The sequence below is a fragment of the Gopherus flavomarginatus genome, chromosome 8 (assembly GCF_025201925.1).
Source record: "Gopherus flavomarginatus isolate rGopFla2 chromosome 8, rGopFla2.mat.asm, whole genome shotgun sequence".
In the NCBI taxonomy this organism is placed as follows: Eukaryota; Metazoa; Chordata; order Testudines; family Testudinidae; genus Gopherus; species Gopherus flavomarginatus.
This window is the reverse complement of record NC_066624.1, coordinates 20,695,039-20,716,957: the sequence shown is the minus strand read 5'-3', so window position 1 is coordinate 20,716,957 and position 21,919 is coordinate 20,695,039. Positions and strand designations below refer to the sequence as shown.

Here is a 21,919-nt window from a genome sequence, read left to right as displayed (position 1 = left end):
ATTGGCAAGGCAGCAGCTGCATACGCTACCTTAAACAAGATTTGGCATCAAAAATCTACAGTTTAAAGATGAAATTATGAATCTTCCATTCAAATGCTATTTCTATCTGAACATATGGATATGAAAGCTGGAAATCCAAAAAATACAGATATCCAGATGCCTTTGAAAGCAAATGCCTTAGAAAAATACTAGGTATTAAATGGAATGAATAACAAATGCTGAAATTCGTCAAAGTGAAACAGCCCATTATCTCTAAAGGTATCCAAAAAAATAGTAACAGTTGGGATGGATGTTAATAATGAAGCCAGAGCTCGTGCCACAGTAGGAATACACTGGGCAGCTGAAGAAGGAATGACAGAGGATCATTCATGCCATAAGTGATATGTAATAGCATGGGAAGGATTCAGACTTATCCGGAAGTTAACAGATTTCAGGTACTCAGCTCAATCTCAACCTATACCCTAAATTTGGAACTATTATTTAATAATCTGCAGGATACACTATACCTATATACATTTACTTAATCAGTTTTATAGATTAACATACATTTATTCAGACTTTATTTTTACATATTTATTATGTTAGAAAATGGTGAATGATACTTCTTTTATTTATTAGATTATTAATTTTTTTACTTGTGGTTTGTGTCAAGCTGCATTTGGATGGAAATTGAAATTAAATTAAAAATGCATAAAATCAGAATTTTATTTAGTTAGTTAAATAAAGCTAGATTAAATGTACTGGATACATGGGAAAAAATAAGTTTATCAAAACATGTTCTGCATTTAAAACTTATTGATTTATCAAATCAGGAAGTATTACACCTCTACCCCACTATAATGCGGTAGTGGGGAGCCAAAAATCCCTACCACGTTACAGCTGAAACCCCGTTATAACAGGGTAGGGGCTGCAGGGCTCCGGCAGTGATTTTAAGGGCCTGGTGCTCCCCGCAGCAGCCTGGTGAATGAATTAGTCTTTTTACTAAACTGACTGAATAAACTGAAAAAGAATAAAATATTTTCTGCACTCACTAGAAAGCTGACAGCTGTCAAAAGCTGGTTTAGCACTTCAAACTCTGGTCCCAGAGGCTTAGCCAGTGACTTCCATGAGTTCAGTGGTTTGACTTTCTTTAAAACTTCAGCAGCAAACATATACTGCTTGATTTTTTTTTTAATTTAACTTTTATTATTTTAGTGGATTATAGCAAGCTTAGGCCTTAGCATAGGCCAACATAAAAATAAACCTATTTAAAATTGAAATTAACAAGAACTTATTTCAACAATCCTGCAGTTAAATTTTTTCAGATTTTTTGTTTCATTAAAAATTTTGATATTTTGGTCTTTCATTTCAATGCAGAGCAAAACACAACTGTCGAAATATCAGAATTTTCTGTGAGGCAGAAATTCTGATTTTCTCTCAGATGTAGCTAAACAAGATTGTCCCTTAACCCAGTTAAAATCTATTCCAATTTGTAGACTTAATCTTAAGTGTGTTTCATAAGCAGGGTTATGCTGGTATCTGACTGGAATTATTACAGAGTAATGCTTATAAAAGAAAACTAGCTACTACAGCCCTCCCTGGTGATTCTCAGTACAATACTCTACTGTCAGTCACATACTAGTTGTGCCCTTTTAGCAGAAACTCTTATGGTTGCCTTTTTTCCTTTTTATAGTTGCTCTGGCTGCTACTGAATTTAATCTTTAACCCTGCAAGGCAAAATTCTGAATTTAATACAGTTAACGACAGGGAATTAGACTGTAAATAGGTTTTCAGCCAGTCTAGATTACAGCAGCCTTTATGATGATTTGCTTTTAAAAAGATTAAAACTAGATCTGTTATGATTAGTGTTATAATATTTTATAAATAGCAATAATAAATTTGTAAAAATTATAATATTCTATGGAAAATGAACTATACTAAAAAAAGTCATGTGAAGGCAAGAAAAAAGAGAGGTGGTAAAACAGTATTTGGCAAATTTTCAACATTTTAATAGATAATACCTAGTCCTGCCATGAGCGCAGGGGACTGGACTAGAAAGCCTCTCAAAGTCCCCTCCAGTCCTATGATTAAGTGAAAAAAATCAAAGTAAATATTTACTCAATAATAAACCAGTTTTAACAGCTGGTCAAATACTATTCTATCAAATTACACATTCAGTAAGTATTTTTCTACTATTCAACACATTTTTAAAATGTATTAATCAAAGATGGTAGTTATAATTAAATACAACGGCAGACATTATAATACAGTAAAAGCTGTGTTATCAGGCCCTGTATCAACCAAAAAACTCTAAAAACCAGCATTTCTAATCTTCATGGAAAGTCCAGTTTATAGTCTGGTTGGCACTGGGCCGGCAGGCTCTCTACCTGGTGCTGCGTGGCTTCTCGGAAGCGGCAACATGTCCCTGCTGCTCCTAGGCGGAGGAATGGCCATGATGGGTTCAGAGTGCAGAATGGGGAGCAGGGCTGGAGGTTGGGACATGGGAGGGGGTGTGGGACACGGGTTCTGGGAGGGAGTTTAGGTGCGGGGAACTCAGGGCAGGTGGTTGGGGCATGGGAGGGGTTTCAGGATGCCGAGTGATGCTCACCTTGGGCAGCTACTTGCAAGTGGCAACCTGTCCCTGCTGCTCCAGGTGGAGGCGCAGCTAGGCAGCTCGGCGCACTGTCTCCGCATGCAGGCGCCACCCCTGCAGCTCCCACTGGCTGTGGTTCCCAGCCAAATGGAGCTGCAGAGCCAGTGCACAGAGCCACGCCTTGGCCTAGGAACAGCAGGGACAGCTCACCGCTTGCAAGGTGCCACCCCAGGTGAGCGCCCTCCAGATCTGGCACACTGAAACCCTTTCCTCATTGCAACCCCCTGCCTCGAGCTCTCTCTTGCACCCAAACTCCCTCCCGTGCCCCAACCCTGCACCGCCTGCCGCGCCCAAACTCCCTCCCCCTTAGTTAACCAGAATTTTTCACTTATCAGCACCCCTACTCCCCCAACAAGGCAGATAAAACTTTTACTGTAGACTGTTTTACTCCTTTTTTAGTACAATGAGTGTGGTTTGGGTTGCTAGCACAGATACTTCCTAACCTGTGGCCTAAACCTACTAGCCAGTAGGAAAGGATTTCATATTTTTTTAAATACAGACTCCTAGAACTGGTCACAGCTAGTTACATATTTTTTTTAAAAAAGTTATTTTACTTTGTATACACTTGTGTTTAAAAGCCTGAGAGAGTTAGAATGTGAGTTCATAGTTTAAACAGGGCCATAAGAAGAGAGGCCATCTCTGATGTTATCAGGGCCCAAATAATTTAAGGATTTATAGCAGGGCTGTCAAGGGATTTAAAAAATTAATCACAATTAATCGCTCAATTACAAAAATTAATCACAATTAATCACACTGTTAAACAATAATAGAATACCATTTATTTAAATATTTTTGGGCATTTTCTACATTTTCAAATATATTGAATTACAACCCAAAATAGACAGTATACAGTGCTCACTTTATATTTATCTTTGATTATAAGTACACACTGTAAAACAAAAAATAATATTTTTCAATTCACCTAATATAAGTACTGTAGTGCAATCTCTTTATCATGAAAGTTGAACTTACATATGTAGAATTACGTACAAAAAATGCATTAAAAAATAAAACAATGTAAAATTTTAGAGCCTGCAAGTCCATTCAGTCCTACTTCTTGTTCAGTCAATCACTCAAAACTAGTTTGTTTACACTTGCAGGAGATAATGCTGCCCGCTTCTTGTTTACGTCACCTGAAAGTGAGAATAGGCATTTGCATGGCACTGTTATAGCCGGCGTTGCAAGATATTTACGTGACAGATGCACTAAAGATTTGTATGTCCCTCCATGCTTCAATCACCATTTCAGGGGACATGTGTCCATGCTGATGACAGGTTCTGCTCGGTAACGATACAAAGAAGTGCGGACCAATGCATGTTCATTTTTATTATCTGAGCCAGATGCAACCAGAAGTTGATTTTCTTCTTTGGTGGTTCGGGTTTTGTAGTTTCCACATCAAAGTGTTGCTCTTTTAAGACTTCTGAAAGCATGCTCCACACCTCGTCCTCTCAGATTTTGGATGACACTTCAGATTCTTAAACCTTGGGTTGAGTGCTGTCTTAAGAAACCTCACATTGGTACCTTCTTTGCATTTTGTCAAATCTGCAGTGAAAGTGTTCATAAAATGAAGATGTGCTGAGTCATTATCCAAGACTGCTACAACAAGAAATATATGGCAGAATGCGGATAAAGCAGAGCAGGGGACATACAAGTCTCCCTGAAGGAGTTAAGTCACAAATTTAATAAACGCATTTTTTTTTTTAACAAGCGTCGTCAGCATGGAAGAGCATCCTCTGTAATGGTGGCTGAAGCATAAAAGGGCTTACGAATGTTTAATTCTCAATTACTGAGGCACACTCATGTACTTTGCTTTCCACAACCAAATCTCTGTACAACTTTTCATGAGTGATGTACCCGAATATTAAGATTCTAATAACTAAACTGTATTGCTAAATCTATTCACCTAAATGTGGGTTATTGCTGATTATGCACTATATGTATCTTATGACTTTAAAAACAAAAGTTGTATTTGCGGATAATCTAAGCACTATACGCAGATGTACGGACACACTTTTCCGAACCCATATATTATATAATTTTAACATTAGCTTTAATAATTTTTTTTTATATCTGGCACGTAAAAGCCTTGCAATGCCAGCTACAAAAGTGCCATGCAAATGCCTGTTCTCACTTTTTGGTGACATTTTAAATAAGAAGAGGGCAGCATTATCTCCTGTAAATGTACACAAACTTGTTTGTCTTAGCAATTGGCTGAACAAGAAGTAGGACTGAATGGACTTGTAGCCTCTGAAGTTTTATATTGTTTTCTTTTTGAGTGCAGTTATGTAACAAAAAATAAATCTACATTGGTAAGTTGCACTTTCAGGACAAAGAGATTGCACAACAGTACTTGTATGAGGTGAACTGAAAAATACAATTTCTTTTGTTTAGCATTTTTACAGTGCAAATAGTCAAAAATAATATAGCCTTATTTCAATTACAATACAGAATACAACATATATGCAAATGTAGAAAAACATCCAAAATATTTAATAAATTTCAATATCTATTGTTTAACAGTGCGATTAAAAACTGTGATTAATTACGATTTTTTTTAAATGTAATTTTTTTTTAGTTAATCACTTGAGTTACTATAATTAATTGACAGCACTTATTTATAGGTTAAAAACAAGTATTTTAAAACAGCAACCCTGAAAAAGCATGGCGTTACATAACACAGCTGCAACATACTCTTCAGAAGCTGGAGGTTCAGAGTAGTCATTTTCTTGGCCTCTATGCCAAGAGGATAATGTCATTACCACTGAATGTGCGGGTGGCTTTTTCATACAGACACTGTGTCTCCATTAGACTGGGGAGGGATAGCTCAGTGGTTTGAGCATTGGCCTGCTAAACCCAGAGTTGTGAATTCAATCCTTGAGGAGGCCACTTAAGGATCTGGAGCAAAAATCAGTACTTGGTCCTGCTAGTGAAGGCAGGGGGCTGGACTTGATGACCTTTTGAGGTCCCTTCCAGTTCTAGGAGATAGGTATATCTTCAATTATTATTATTAATTTTATAATTACAGGTCCCCTAGCCTACTTAACAGCCTTCTGTTATTCTAGGTCAAATTTCAACCAGTATTTTGGATATAAAAACACTGTCTCACTCTTTAACAGTCCCCCTTTTATGTCACTACCTGATAAACCAACAACATGTAACAAAACCAGGGTGGATAAAAATCAGTGATTTTTTTTTAAACCAAAAATCAGATTTTTTTTTGATCAAATGCTTTTTGAGGAAAAATCCTATCTAAAGATAGTTTTAATTAAGATACATTATAGCTCAAAGATATTTCATCATGGAATAGGGATTATAAATCCTAATTCTATAATATGAGACAATATATTCATGTAATGTTTAAGAAAAGTTTTGTAAATGAGTTCCAATAATTCATGGATTATGGATCCAATTTTACAGGGTTCCAGGGGCTTCTGTATAGATTATTTAGGTTAATCTTTCTATCTACCCAATGGGACTCAGTGCTCAGTCTCGAAGATACCATCAAAGATGCTTAGTTTTGCAGTTCTCAAAGTATTGAGTTGTGTTTCCAGAGATAACATGCTTGTTAACAGCAAAAATGTTTTAAAATAAATAATGCATAGAGGTGAGAAATAACAGACCTCAATCCTATTGTCCCTCTGCAAATTTGTGTACACCGAATCAATCCCTTACCCTTCTCTAAAAGTAAAAAGTTCAAGAATAGAAGATTTGTGGGAGGCAGAATAGATCTGGACAAGGAGAAGAAGTCTGGAGATAAATGTGAGAAGGGAGAGACAGGCAATAGAAACAAAAGTGAAACTGTTTGAGCAGCATATACCAGAATGCACTTTTATGTAGAAATCCATGATTAAATCAAATCCACCCTGAACAAAACTTTGTGTTAAATATTTAAGTTATAAACATTTCACAATTAAAAGATCAGTTACTATTACTTAAGAAAGCTTCCAATTTTGTTTTAAAAACATTAGAACTAAAGTGCATCAAAATTAACAGCCACAGATGTAAATATTAGAGAGAATACACTATTTACATGGCTGTCAGAAGCCTCAAATCTGTTCAAGCCAGTATAATTAGTACTAGACCCTCAGTTACCCACTACAGAATAAGCAACAGCTGTCTGCTCAGGTCCTCCTACATTCATGCTATAACTCCAGCAAGTTCCCCACTTTGCTGATTTCACTTACATTTTCTTCACCAGAATAACCTGGTGAGGTACAACTGCTTGATTACATGACCGTCAGAGGTGGAGCACGGGGAAAACAAATTGACTCAGAAATTGAGAAGCTGGGGATGGACAACACAGGAGATCAGTGGATCACTTTACAGTTATCTGTTCTGTTCTTTCCCTTTGGGGCGCTTTACATTAGCCACTGTCACAAGATATGGGGCTAGATCAGCTGTTCTCAAACTTTTGTACTGGTGACCCCTTTCACACAGCAAACTCTGAATACAACCCCCCTTATAAATTAAAAACACTTTTAATATATTTAATACCATTATAAATGCTGCAGGCAAAGCAGGGTTTGGGGTGGAGCCTAACAGTTCGCAGCCCCCCATATAATAACCTCATGATCCCCAGAGGGATCCCGACCCCATTTGAGAACCTCTGGGCTAGATGGACCTTTGGTCTGACCCACTATGGCTGCTCTTATGCTTTGTATATTCATCCATTCATATAAAATATGTAGCTACAAAAAAAAAAAAAAAAAGCTGGGCAAACTACAGGGCAATAGAATGAAGACATCCAAGAAAAAAAATATTATGGTGGAAATCAGTAACAAAGCAAAGGAGGCTCAGAAGGAAAAGGACAAACCAAATCTGCCCACCAGCCATGGTTTATCAGTAAAAACAGGCAGAAACACACAAGGCAGCAAATTCCACTAAAAAAGCCCAACACCCCTCTACAGCAACTCACTACCTGCTTGTGCCTAGTCTCCCCTGCCCGTGCTGCCCTGATGTCCTCGGCCCTGCTGGCCCTGCTGGCCCTGCCTCCTTGCCCCCATTCCCCTGCAATCCTGACCCCAGCGCCCCTTCCTCACAGGAACAGTCCCATGCCGACGAGCCCCCTTGCTCCCCACTGCCGACTACCCCCCACTCGAGCCTGCATGAGCCCTGCCCTCATCCCCGGCTCTGCCCGCCCCACAGACCCCTCTCCTCCCTTTGCCCGGCTCCCGCCGTGTCCTCCCCGCTAGCGCCCGGTCCCGGGAGGGACTCACGTTCCCCGCCGCACCTGATAGATCCGCGGGGAGGCCTGGCTCCGCTTCAGCCCGCTGCCGGCTGTCCAGCCATGGGCGCAGGCCGCCGGCTGCCGGAGCAGGGACGCTGCCAGCAGCCTGCGCCGATAGAAGGCGGCGAGAGCCGCCAGGCTCCGCGGAGCCCCCAACAGCGCCATCTTGAAAGAAAGAGAAGACAGAGAGGATTGTGGGATACTGGCAGACTAGAGCGGGGTGGGGAAGAAGGAGCGAGGGCGAGAGTTCGCGTGCCCCCCTCGCCTGATCTGGGCTAGTGCCGGAAATGGAGCCCGCTCTAGAGTAGTGTGGTGGGAACCAGGCCAAGGGTTTCAATCCATCTCTCCCACCCCTTGGTGCCACCTATGCTGAGAAAGCCCTGTGCCTGCTGCTGAGCACTGGTGACCCCGCGGGTAGTGTTCCCAGCCCCAGTGGGAGACCTGCCAGAGGCAGCTACCTGGCCCTGTCCACAAATCTCCATGGCAGCCTGGACAGTGAGAGGTTACCCAGGCAGGGAGCCATCCTGGGCTTTGATGCAGTGTGGGGGTGGAGTGGCTGCATGCTCTGTCCTGGAGCTGCCAGCATCACTGCCTGCTGCCCCTGTTTCTCATTTTCACAAAACAAGTTTTGTAACCCATCAGCTATGGTGGACTCTGGGCACCTGAGCAAGCCACTGGCCTTCCAAACTAGTGAAATTGACCATAGGTTAGGTGAGCATATTAGCAGTCACACAAAGCTTCTCTTTCCAACCCGCAGGGAATAGGATGACTAGATGCACCAGGACAATGGAATGTACTAGTTTTTAAGGACCATATCTGCCTCTCAGACTGGTGGGGGATAGGGAAGAGTATGTGTGTGTCCTGTACTTTAAGGAAATTCCCTAGTGAAGATTCTCCAAGCCTCAGCATGTTCCTCTAGCAGGGGAAGACAGGAGCAGGACAGAAGCTCTTTCCCCCTTCTCTCCAAGGTATTAAAACCTTTCCAGGGTAGTTTCTTGGCTCCTTCCATAAACTGTTCATCTTGAGTTACAGCACCCCCCATTCCTGCAAGGTACAGTGTAACTGATTTTACTCTAGTCATCCTTTCTGATATTCCTAGTTGTGGAGCTGGATCATCAGAACAGTGGGACCCTCAAAACCAAATACACCTGAATCCACATATTAGATTTATTCACCCATCCTTAACAACGCCATAGTTTTAAGATTAATGTTTTGGCAATTTTTAAAGTCTTCTATTGTAAAGGAAGGTGTTTGTTTCAAGGTGACATTTAACAATCTAACTCCAAATCTCCTTTATTCAAATTATCACAGAGCGTGATAGCTCCATAAAACCAGGAGAAGTATCCAGACTCTGACACGAGTGTCCATTTTGGGCAACTTCTATGAGCCCTGCAGGGCCAACTTTATTGATTGCAGTAGCTACCCTCAACTTGATTGCAGAGTGGGCTCTCTCTTAATGCAAGAGGCCTGAAAATGGAAGTGTAAAATCTGGACTGAGAATGATTAAAATATTGCTTGGATTAAGATAGATCCCCTGTATGTAATGCTCCGTTATCTCTGTATAGAACTGAGTCTATAGTCAAGATAGGTATAGCTGTGAGCCACCCAACAGAACTCCTTGGGCAAGTGAAGCTTTGTTTACCCCAGCACAACTTTGGTTTCTCTCAAATCAACATGGTAATAATAGGTCCCTAATTCAATACCAGTCTGAAAATTGAGGAAATTAGGGAATGTGTCATAGATTACAACAGTGTATGTACTCTCATCTGATTGGCATGCAGTCATGATGAAGCTGCAACTATGTGTGACATTATTAATCACACAAAGATCTCTTCAAAGCTACTGGAGCTTGACTATTGCTGTTGCTGCCTTCTGAGAGAGTTCTGAGCTCAGCCTGGCAGCAAAAAGGAAAAAAAAGAAAGAGGCCTGGTTTAAAACTGATTTTAATGAGGTAGGTTTCTCAGGAATTACTAGGCTGCACTATGACATCCAACATTGCTTTGGACCAAGATTCACTTCAAACTATATAGGTGACATTTCTCTGTTACTAATCGGATTCTTCATCATAATCATAGTTGGCAGTATTTGATCTGAACAGTGCCACCTAGTGTAATCCTGCAAGGAAATAAATTTTAATTTAGCAGTAGAATAGAATAATAATACTGTATTACAAGATTACTTTGCACAGCTCTAGTACCTTTTAACTGGGGACCTAAATCACTTGACAAACATTAATTATTCAAGTCTCACAACTCCACAGTGAGCCAATGGTATTATTAGAGCCCTTTAATGTAAATTGAAAGAGAGAGAATAAGAGGTTACTTGATGTCACACATTGAGTCAGTGGTCTGTAATATAATTTAGGAGAACCACTGAAGTTAGAGATCGAAAGATGCAGGAGATCATCCAGTTCATATCCCTGTCAGTGCAGAATTTTTGCCTACAGGCACTTTCTAATGTTTTGTCTAATTCTACTCCTAAAATTCCAAAGCAAATCCTAGTTTTGTAAGGAATATTTGTAGACATTCCATATAAGGAATGTGTGTGAGATTTGGGAGTGGTTTGATTGAACTCCCAAGCTGGAGGTATAGCCATAGCTCTGAGATCAAAAATAATATTAGGAGACTGGAGGGATTCATTTGTGAAAAGAGGTTAAAAGAGCTAAATATTAACAGCTTGGTTTACAGATAACTAAGGGGATACAATGAAAAAATAAACATTAAGGAAGGAGAGGAATTATTTACGGTGACACGTGAGTGAATTACAAGGAGTAATGAGATCACAGTAAGTATGGAAAAATTAAGACTGAATAGTAGGAGAAAACTCTTATGGTTGGATTTGATAGGCAATGGAATGGAATCACAAGGAAAGTAGTGGAATCCCTATCACTTGGGAACAGAGTGGATTGATTTAAAACCAAGTGGAACACCCTCAATTTAAATCAATTTTAATATGACCATTAAAACATTGCTTTACAACTAAATAGAGCCTTCATGATATATTTGGTATATTTTTTTTTGCTACCTCGAAGGGTACACTATAACTATATACATTTATTTAAGCAATTATATAACTTAATAGTTTCAGATTCTTAATTGCACAATTTAAGTATGTTAGCAAAATAATAAGTGAGATATTACTTTTTTGCTAGATAATTAAGTTTTTGCTCCTGATTTGTGTCAAGCTGCATTTGGATGATGACTAGAATTTAATTAAACACACCAAACAGCATATAAAATGTATTAAACAAAACAACCTTAAATGTTTTGGATACATAAACTTCCTTTATCAAAACATGTTTCACATTTACAACTAAATGATTTATTAAACAGAGGGAATAACTGTAGCCTGTGAATTAAACTGATTATTTCACGTCACCTTGGGAAAATTTTCCTCAGAACATAAGAATGACCATACTATGTGAGACCAATGATCCATCTAGCCCAGTATCCTTGTCTTCTGACAGTGGTGGTGCCAGATGCTTGAGAGAGAATCAACACCACAGGGCAGTTTATCAAGTGATCCATCTCTGGTCATCTGCTCCCAGCTTCTGGCAGTCAGAAGTTTGGGCACACCCAGAGCATGGGGTTGCATCCCTGACCATCTTGGCTAATAGTTATTGATGGATCTATCCTCCAAGAACTTATCTAATTATTTTTTTAACTCAGTTATGCTTTTGGCCTTCACAACATCACCATCAATGAGTTCCACAGGTTGACTGTGTGTTGTGTGAAGAAGTACTTCTTTATGTTTGTTTTAAACATGATGCCTGTTAATGTCATTCGGTAACCATTGGGTCTTTTGTTCTGTGAAGGGGTAAATAACACTTCCTTATTCACTTTCTACACACCAATCATGATTTATAGACCTCTATCATATCCCTCTCAATTGTGTATTTTCTAATCTGACCAGTCTCAGTCTTTTAAATCTCTCCTCATATGGAAGCTGTTCCATACCCCTAATCATTTTTGTTTCCCTTCTCTGTACCTTTTTCAATACTAATCTATCCTTTTTGAGGTGGGTGTGACTAGAACTGCATGTGGTATTCAAGGTATGGGGATACTATGGATTTACATAGTGGCATTATGATATTTTCTGTTAATTTCCTAATGGTTCCTAACATGGTTAGTTTTTTTGACTGTCGCTGCACATTGAGCAAATGTTTTTGGCAAACTATCCCTAATAACTTCAAGATCTCTTTCTTGAGTGGTAACAGCTAATTTAGACCCCATCATTTTGTATGTATAGTTGGGATTATGTTTTCCAGTGTGCATTACTTTGAATTTATCAACATTGAATTTCATCAGTCATTTTGTTGCCCTATCACCAATTTTGTGAGATCCCTTTGTAGCTCTTCACAGTCAGATTTTGATTAAACCACTGTGAGTAATTTTGCATCACCTGCAAACTTTGCCCAGCTCACTATTTATCCCTTTTTCCAGATAATTTTTTGAATATGTTAAACAGCAGAGATCACTACAGATCCTTGGGGGACCCCACTATTTACTGCTCTCCACTGTGAAAACTGATCATTCATTCCTACCTTTGTTTTCTATCAATGAAAGGACATTCCCTCTTACCCCATGATTGCTTACTTTGCTTAAGAGCCTTTTCTGTGTGTGAGGAACCTTGTCAAAAGTTTTCCGAAAGTCCAAGGAAACTACATCCACTGAATCACCCTTATCCATGTGTTTGTTACCGCCCTCAAATAATTGTTTATTTATGATAATTCTTTTCTTTACTGTAGTTTCAATCAATTTGCCTGGTCCTGACGTTAGTCTTACCAGTCTGTAATTGCCAGGGTTGCGTCTTTAAAAATCAGCATGTGCCAATTATCTTGTACAGAGTTTGATTTAACCAAGTTACATGGCACTGTTAGTAGTTCTGAATTTCATATTTCAGTTCCTTCAGAACTCTTGGGTGACAACCATCTGGTCCTGGTAACTGACTTCATCAATATGTTCCAAATATGCCTTAGTCAAAGCAATTGGGAGTTTAAATTACCTACTCACCTAAGTCTTGTAAATGACAATCTCCTAAGTTACTTTGTCCATCTTTCAGACTTCTATAACTGGTAGATCTCATCCTCAACCTCCTCGTTTTTATTCATAGACTGGAAGAGAAAGACAAGTTTTCCTGCTTTGTCGTCAACTCCAATTCAATGTCTCACTTTTGAATGAATTAGTCCAAATGAAGAAAATATTATTTCTGTGCCTGAAGAAGAGGCTACTGCTGTCAAAACCTACCTTAGCACTTGAACAGTGGTTCCAGGTGCTTAGCTGCTGACTTCCACCAGTTAAGTGGTGTGACTTTTTTTAAATTGAGACCGGAGACAATTAGGGCTCAGTTAGAAAGAAGCTATAAAACAGGAGTAAGATGCCACCCAGGTGGGCTTGGTGGATGATCCTGATGAGATACGTGATCCTGTCTCCTGTTATCAGAGGCCAGTTCCAAATGCCTGTGAAGATGTGCCAGTCTCTTGCACCCAGTAACTTAATACAATACATGTTGTGACATGTTTAAAGAGCTTGACCTCAAAAGTTAGATATTTTTCTTCTGATTCTTTCTTTATAAAGATCAGCCCTTAACTCAAAGTTGTTGATAGAGGGTCATGGATTCAGCATATTTATTTTTAAAAATGTTTTGCAAGATAGTTTAGGTCCTAACATACTTTGTATTAAATTCAGATTTCATTGTAAACAGGTTTATTTTTAAAAAAGAAGAAAATTATAATTTAAACAAAATTAAAAAATCCAATTGAAATTTTATTAAAAAAAAATCTATTTTTAATCCATTCTGTTTGGGAACTCCCATCATTTGGAACTTTTAAAATTAAATGGAACAATTCACTAGAAAATGGCCTCTAGTGAACAGTCCTGTACTCGGACTAACAACTGTGCTCTTTCTTTAGAGAAAATTCTGTAATCTTAGTAAATTTCATATTGTATCTCTATGGACTGAATTACTTCAGAGGTTTATAATGTCTCTGATTCTATGCTATGAGTTAAGATGTGCAACTTTATTTATATATATATTCAAGGGGGGATTGTATTTAATATATTTGAAAAAAAAATCTCATCTTCTTTTCTATAGTTAAGGTCCTTCCAATTCTGCTGTATTTTTCCTCTTCCTATGTTCTTTGGTCAGTCCCCCTGTTTTGCTTTTTTAATGCTTTTCTTCCTCGCTCCTAGCATTATGGCCTACTAGCAATTATTATTTGTATTAGTGTAATGCCTTGTTGTGCTAGGCACTATCTTCCACTATGTGTTGGTACAATCCATGCCCCAAAGAGACAAGACAGGGTGGGAAAATGGAGGCCCAGACAGGGCAAGTGACATACCTAAGGTCACTGTGAAAGTCTGGAAATAGAACCCTGACATCCTGAGTAATTAGCCTAAAAGCCCTGTCTATTGGACCACATTGCCTCCAACTGCATAGTTAATAGGTAAGGAAATTACTTCGACTTCTTAACTCACTAGGTCCCTTGGAACAAGGATTGCTGAAGAGGCCAAGCCTTTAACTTTTAGGGGTCCATGTTTCTCCTGTGACTGTATCTGGTAGAACCAGGGGTGACATGGATAGCATCCAGTCAAGCTGTGATGGGAAAACATGGTGTCTTTGGGGAGGGCTGATACAAGAGGGATAACTGGGTATTTTTGGAGAACCATGCAAAAAAGATGAATCTCTTTTTAACTTATTTGACTGGACTTGGGTATGGGTGCACCTTCCTTTTATACATTTACTTTGACTCCCTTAATCACAGTGGATTGGAGACAGTTGCATTAAAATAAGTACAACACAGTGAGACAGGACTAGGTTTTAGCCTTATCACTGAATGTCCTCACTTCAGTCACTTTTTCAGATTCTTAATATTCTTGGACTAATAACACACTTCCTTGTGCATTTGGAATTGCTCGGCCACTCATTTTCTGTGTAACTTTGTGCAAATCACTTAACGGCTCTGTCTCAGTCCTCCCCCCCCCCAAAAAAAACCAACCCCCCCCCCAACCAGTAAAATAGGAAGAATAATAATAATCCTCTACCACCTAGGATGTTCTAAGGACTAATTAGTTAATGTTTTTACAGCACTTTGAAGATAGTCATAATACCTTTTATTATCCAGGATGAGCAGGTATTTAGACAATTTCCCTTATCTAAGAGCTGTGAGTCAGTGTGCATTACAAGAACCAGCAAAATGTTAATGAGGATGTGTATATTACAAACTCCATGAAAACAAGCTATTTCAGAGACAAGCAACTTGATTTCATTTATCTGATCAATTTCAAAATAGGAAAAATAAGGTTAGAAGGGTAAAGAGGTTAGAAGAGTGAAATGTACACTTGACTATGAAGTCAGAAACATAGACTAGATCAGTAGATTAGATCTGTTAAGAGCCTTCCAAACAAAGAAGGTGATTGGGGATTTGACCATGGTGAGCAATGTAGGTTTCATAACCAGATCAAAAACATTTGACCCAAATTCTTACTTCAGTTACATTGGGTTGATCCTATTAAAGGCAAGGGAGTTGCACTGGTGTGACTGAGGATACATCCCTTTTTTACTACAAGCCTGGCTTGATACTTGAATATGAGTGCTTGCATTAATAACGACTAGAATTGATCACCTTAGATGAAGAATACACCCTTTGTTGTTCACTTCACAGTCCTCCCTCAGTTTTTCCCTCTTAATTGAAGCAGATTGATACCTACTAAACATTTTTGCTCTTTGTCCACAACTTCTCCTGTGAAGAAATCTTGACGAAATTTCCAATTTCCTCTCTGAATAGGATTCACTTTTTATTTATTCCAATCCTTCAATAAAATAAGTCTAACCTATATTTCAGCAGGATATAAAAGATCTCTACCATTATCTTCTCAAATCTCCATTTTCTGTTTCCTTAGGTTGGCAGATCTGACTTCATTTAGATGCTCACCTCTTTCACATCTCTGCACACAGATACATTAAATGGCTTAGTAGTGCAAGTAGAATAAAACCATATCTGTAAAAATTCATCAGGGCTGTGCTCACAGGAGATTGTGCAGTGGCAGGGAAGTACTTGACTTGATGTGAAATCCTGAGATTGACACATAAAATATCAAGATCATGAAAATGCGCACACTAGAGGCAATTTATGATAAAAACATAGAAGTCAGACAAATTACATGCTGTATCAGTTATGGATGGGCAACTGTTAACAAAAAGCATTAAAAAGGTACAATTTTAAAAATCAGGTTGCATGGCAAATCAGGCAGCCTGCTGCAGGCTACTTGTGCTGATGAGGCCACCTACAGACTAGCTCTGTGAAAGGCCTTGATCCCTGACACAGCCCCAAGCTTTTTCAGCCAATAAACCCCAAAGTTCTCTCTCATTTTTCCCAAGGTCACATTGGGCTCAGAGGCTACTGCTTGGTTTTCTTGCTTTTTGCCTCTGCCTCTCTCTCTCTGTTCTTGTCCCTTCTGTTTCTCTGTATTCTGCCTCCAAAAATACTCAGCAAAAGCCCTCTGCAGTTAGTCCAGAAACCCCTGTGTGTTCATATAACCCTTTTGTCTTAGATAGGAACTTGTGATTAATGTATTCTTATAGTTATGTTAATTGAGGGGCGAGTTCACACCCCTCAATCTCAGCAAGGTTTTAATTTGACCTATGAGGAGGTTTCACCCAGCTTGTAACAATTTTACATGATTATCTGATTGTTTTAGTCTGGCTAAGAGTACAGTGAAGAACATGTTGATGGCTCACTGCTGCTCTCAAGGATTTCTTGAGTTTTAAGAGCCTTTAATATTTTACACCCCCACTAAGCAGTTAGTAAAGTAACTCTATTTTTCAGAGAAGGGACAGTTTGTTTACTTATCCTTTTTTTGTGTTGTTTTTGAACAGAGGATACTGTTGTTTTACAAAAGTAAGATTAAAAACAGCTATTGGTTATTTAAATTAATATATGGGGTAATCATTTTCATTTAAACACTGTACAATATATGAAAGCAAAAACCCATAAATAAAGTTCCCTCTTTGCTGGCAACGAAGGTAGTAACTAGTCCAGATACCATAGTCTACAGCAATAAACTAAAAGCCAGCACATTTACTTTCTGATGAGAGTGGACTATATAATTTCCCCCCATAAAACTAAACTCTAAATAGAGGGTCATTGAGACCAAAATTATAATTTACACATTACAATACATTAAAAAAAATTAGAACATTCACTTCATTTCCCTATAAAACAGACATTCCCAAACTTTTTAGTAAGGTGACCCACCAACTGCATTTTGTCTTTTTTTTTTTTTTTTCAGTGCACCCAGGATCCAAATCAGTGGGGATCCAAAATTACAGGTCATCTTCCTCCTTGTCCTCCCCTGCTGACGGTCACCAACTATGCAGCAGCACCATGTGTCTTGGCACCACAGCCTGGTGCGGAGAGACCCTGGGGCGGTGGGATGGGGTGGGGAAGGGAGAGCAAGCTTGTCCTCCCCTCTGTGGCGGCTCCTGTCCTGTGGGGCTGGACCTGGCACAGCAGTGCTACTCAGATTTGGCCCATGATGGGGGTGCCGTCAGACCAAATTTGAGTGAGTGGCATTGTGACCTGGTGCACAAAATCATAGCACCACTCAGATTTCGCCCAGCCACTACCCCGACCCCATGCACCAGGTTGCAACACTCAGAGCAGGGAGTGAGGCCCAGCCCCAGAGGACAGGAACCATCACTATGGGATGAGTGTGGTTTCACTTTCCAACCTTCCTATCCCCCCAAGGCATCCCCTTCTCACCAGGCCCACAACCCCTCTATAGCCTTCCCATGACCCCTCCCCCACGGTTTGGAAACACTGCTATTAACAATGAATTCACTATCTGAATTCATACGAGACCCAATTTTGCAACACACCCTAACACAGCTGTCTTTAAAAACAAAATCTACACCTCTATTTTTCATACCAACATGAGAGAGGATTTTTCAGTGTAGACATACAAAGAAAAAAAAAAAGCATTCAGTAAGCCTGTTGCATGAATTAGCCTCCCCAGAAGGCAGATCCTTTTAATAGGCATGGTGAATTCCATAGGGCTATGGTGTCTACGGAACTCCTGATGGCAGCTGTTAATATAGCTCTGGGATTGAATCCATTCCTGCACCAGTCTAGAACCTAGTGAAGTGATGGGTAGCTAAGGTGCAGTCCTTGGCACCAGTTAATCCATCCCTTGGGGTGCTATGGGCCTTGGGCAGCTGGAGAATAGCCAAAGTGCAGCGTTTCCCCAGTCATATCCCCAGAATCATGGGTAGGTTGCTGGGAGACAGGGGTTTACAGAAAGCCCGCTATACCAAAAGGGGTATTTTTCGATAAGGGATGCAACTGATTTGCTGATAAAAATTGGCTGCAGGACAACTGTGATCTGGACCCACTGAAATTAGAGATAAGGGACTGCAAAGTGTGTGGTATTATTTCCCTTTATAAATATCAAAAACTAGACAAAAGAATTGTTGGGTGGGTTTTTTTGGTATTTACTTTTCCTTCATTCAGAATGAATTCAAGGAACTATCTGGATGACAGAAGAAACACTCAGCCAAAGTCATCCCTAGTGTAACTCCATTAGGAATTGACAGCCACTAGAGCAGAATTTTGCACAGCATTAGCGCTCTTCTGGGCCATATCTTCCAAGTCTTTTTGCACGTTCCTTTAGAAATATAAGGCCAAATTTTCAAAAATGCATTGCCTTTCCTGCCAAAGTAATTTACTTCATCTACCACTGGGAATGCAAACACCTCTGGAGGACAATACAGCAGCTGATTATAAGCACACAGAAATAACGATTTTATTAAGATGTTTAAAAAAAAGTGAACGCTACAGAGTTTAAGTGTAGAAGTTTCTGGTTATCAGGGAATAGCGTACAGATTATCAAGGGGTGCGAAGTTTGGTTTAAGATCGGATGGCGTAAGGAATACGTAATCTGCAATATCCCCGATTGGGGGTAAAAGGTTAACGGGTCAAAGTACAGACACTGAGATATGAGGGTATGTTGATTATATATTGGCTATGTTCGGGTGTGGAGTAGAATGAGTGGATACAATGATGAGGATGGATTGACCCTCATTTGGTGAGATTTAATGTTCATGAGTTTATAGTTCCAGTTCATGTGGTCCAACGGACAAAGTCTCTTGGCCCCTTTCTCATGGTTGATGCATGATATCACTCCGGCTCACGCCTCCTAGTACTGTCAGTGCCCGGTGGTGTGTTCGGTGTAGATGTCTCTGGACCATCAGATGGTGTCTGAGACCACGAGGCGCTGCATGAGCCATGCGTAGCGTTGATGGATCCTGCAAGCACATGCTCGTTGCACACGCTCATTGCAGGGGTCCCAGGAGTCCAGGGCTCCAATGATCAGGGTGTGCATCTGCACCTTGTGGCCCTTCGCTCTCAAGGTGTCATCCAGGGAAGCATACTTTTCCAGCTTATGAGCTCAGGCTTCGCAAAAGGCCAGGGTCCTATTCTCAAAGGAGACCGTGATGTCGATGAGGATAATCTTTTTCTGAGCCTTGTCGGTGATGATGTCAGATCACAGCTGGTTGTCCGTACCAGGGATGGCACAGTTCATGGCAACCTCCCCCAGGTGTGGTGCGTTGACTTTCACCAAGCGGTTCTATATGGTGTTGTGGTGCAGCTGCCAGGCTCTGGAGTGGGGCTTGCAGCTGCACAGGATGTGGGACAGAGTCTCGTTGGAGTAGCTGCACTTCCTGCAACGCTTGTCTTGGTTCCTGTGGTGGATGGTTCCATTGAGCCAGATGCAGTTGAGCCGGGCAGGGTGGATGAACTGCCAGTTGGCGAAATGGGTGAAGTTGCTCCCAGTGAGGAAATAGTTGCTGGTGTCCCACTTGCTGGTCAACTCAAAGGCTTTACCCTGGTTCAGTTTATGCTTCAGGGTTTCCACATACGGCGAGTGGGTGGTGGCCTTCAGGGTCCTGTCCAGCATGCCCCTGGTGCTCAGGATGATGATGGTGTTGTCGTCCAACCTGATCTGTGGCACCAGGACTCCCAGCTCCTGGCGCTCCTCACACCATTCCCAGCGGCAGCCAATGTGCTTGCCCAATCAATGCGTAGCATTGCGAGCACGAGACCACAGTGAAGTGATGTCGCCCTTTTCCCATCCAAATTTGCCATCCAGGGGGCCGTTCAGGAAGGTGGCGATGTCTTGGTTGAGGGGGGAGGGCTCTGTTGATCCGCTTTATCATGTCATGCAAGGCGTTCGCTGCGATGTTCCTTACTGTGGTGTTGGGACATGTCATCAGGAGGAAGGCATAGGTAATCACCATGACATTGCACAGCTCGCCCATGCGGTGGATGTTGGCACCGCTGTGCCTCTGGGCGATGTAGATCAGCTTGTTGCTGGCTCTCTGGGGTAGGAACAGCCACTACTTTACCAGCTGCCAGACAATCCTGTCTACCTTGCTGAGGAGCACCTTTGCCACAGCGGATCCCCTTAGGACGAATGAGATACAGGGGATCAGGAAGGTGTTCAGGGCATTTATCTTCTGCCACGGTGCCAGCAGGGAGGCATTGATCTTGGAGGCATCCTGCAAGATCTCCTGGATGGTGTCCTCAGGTGTCTGCCGGACACAGAAATCTGCCAGGGGGATGATGGACTCACCCTGGATCTGGAACCCCGTCGCCTGCACTGAGTCCCTTTTGCGGCCGTCAGTGTGGAGAGTTGTGCACTTCTTTGCACTGAAGCAGAGCCCCATCCAGTCAGCAACTCAACTGGTGGTATCTAGCATACCTTGGAGGCTCTCTGGGTCATCTGCGGTCAGGACCAGATCATCTGCATAAGCCGGGACACACACCCTCTCACCGTGAAGGTTGAAGCCATCTGTACCATTGGAGATCACTCACAGCAATGGTTCCATGGCGAGGTTAAAGATGATGGGGCTGAGGGGACAGCCCTGCTTTACTCCACTCTGGATCGGGATCTTGGTGGTGATGCTGCATCCCTCGTACAGCTTTCGGATTACATGAAGGAAGTTCTCTGGCATCCCGAACTCCTGGACTGTGGCAAAGATGTGGTGCTGAGTCATGGACCCAAAGGCATTAGCAGGTTGAACCACGCTACCATGCACTGCCTCTGCGCTCTTCTGGCCATTTGGATGGTGGTTTGGAAGATGAAGTTGTGTTCGTAGCCCTCACATGATGTGAAGCTTTTCTGGATGGAGTTGATGGCTCCCTCGCTCACCAACCACTCCATGATCCTCAGTGCCAGGCAGCTGGCATACAGCTTATACATCATGGAGCAAGAGAGATGGGCCTCCAGTTATAGGTGCCAACTTTCTCAGTGCCGGTTGGTGCCCATGCCCCCTGCCCTGACTCCACCTCTGCCCCCCCATTCCAACCCCATTCCCAAAGTCCCCGCCCTAACTCCACCCCCTCCCTGCCCCTATTGGATCTCTTCCTCAAATCCCCTCCCCAGCCCCGCCTCTTCCCCCAGTGCACCGCGTTTCCCCTCCACTCCCCTCCCTGCAAATCAGCTGTGTCAAGGCACAAGCGGTGGGAGGGAGAGGGGAGAAGCAGGACACGGTGGCACGCTCACGGAGGCAGAGGTAAGCTGGAGCAAGGGGACAGGGCCACAGGGAGCCGCCGGTGGGTGCTGAGCACCCACCATTTTTTTCCGTGGGTGCTCCAGCCCCGGAGTACCCACGGAGTCAGCGCCTATGCCTCCAGTTGCTGGGGTCATCCTGCTCTAATACACAACAACTGAAGGCAGGAATTGGAGCAAAATCCAGTAAACTACAGTGCGAATATATGGAGGCAGAAAGTAATTAGCTGAACTTCAATTTGGTCATGACCATTGGGTCAACAGCTGTGTTTTTTACAATTTTTTTTCATTATGTGAAATGATTAGGACTAGAAATGGGCAAATATTGCAAAACAGTATTCGCAAACATTTATGCATATCAAATAAGTGAATTTACCTCAGCAGTATTCATAAGCCTCCTTTTTTTTGCTTTGTGCTAATATTTGGATATGCAAGGTTTGGTTCATACAAATATTCAGGGGAGTCTCATATTCACATAAACATGTGTCC

At 41.4% G+C, this 21,919-nt stretch overlaps 1 protein-coding gene across 2 annotated transcripts in view; it reads right to left on the bottom strand.

The window, feature by feature from the left end:
• The window catches only part of ABCB7 (ATP binding cassette subfamily B member 7), a 66,588-nt gene extending 58,552 nt beyond the window's left edge, over positions 1-8,036 (bottom strand). For both annotated transcript variants that reach the window (XM_050964641.1, XM_050964642.1), the window contains exon 1: positions 7,863-8,036. In XM_050964641.1, coding sequence (XP_050820598.1) covers positions 7,863-8,024 — 162 coding nt within the window. In that variant the 5' untranslated portion in view covers positions 8,025-8,036. The remainder of the gene's footprint in view (positions 1-7,862) is intronic.
• Positions 8,037-21,919: the final 13,883 nt, after the last annotated feature.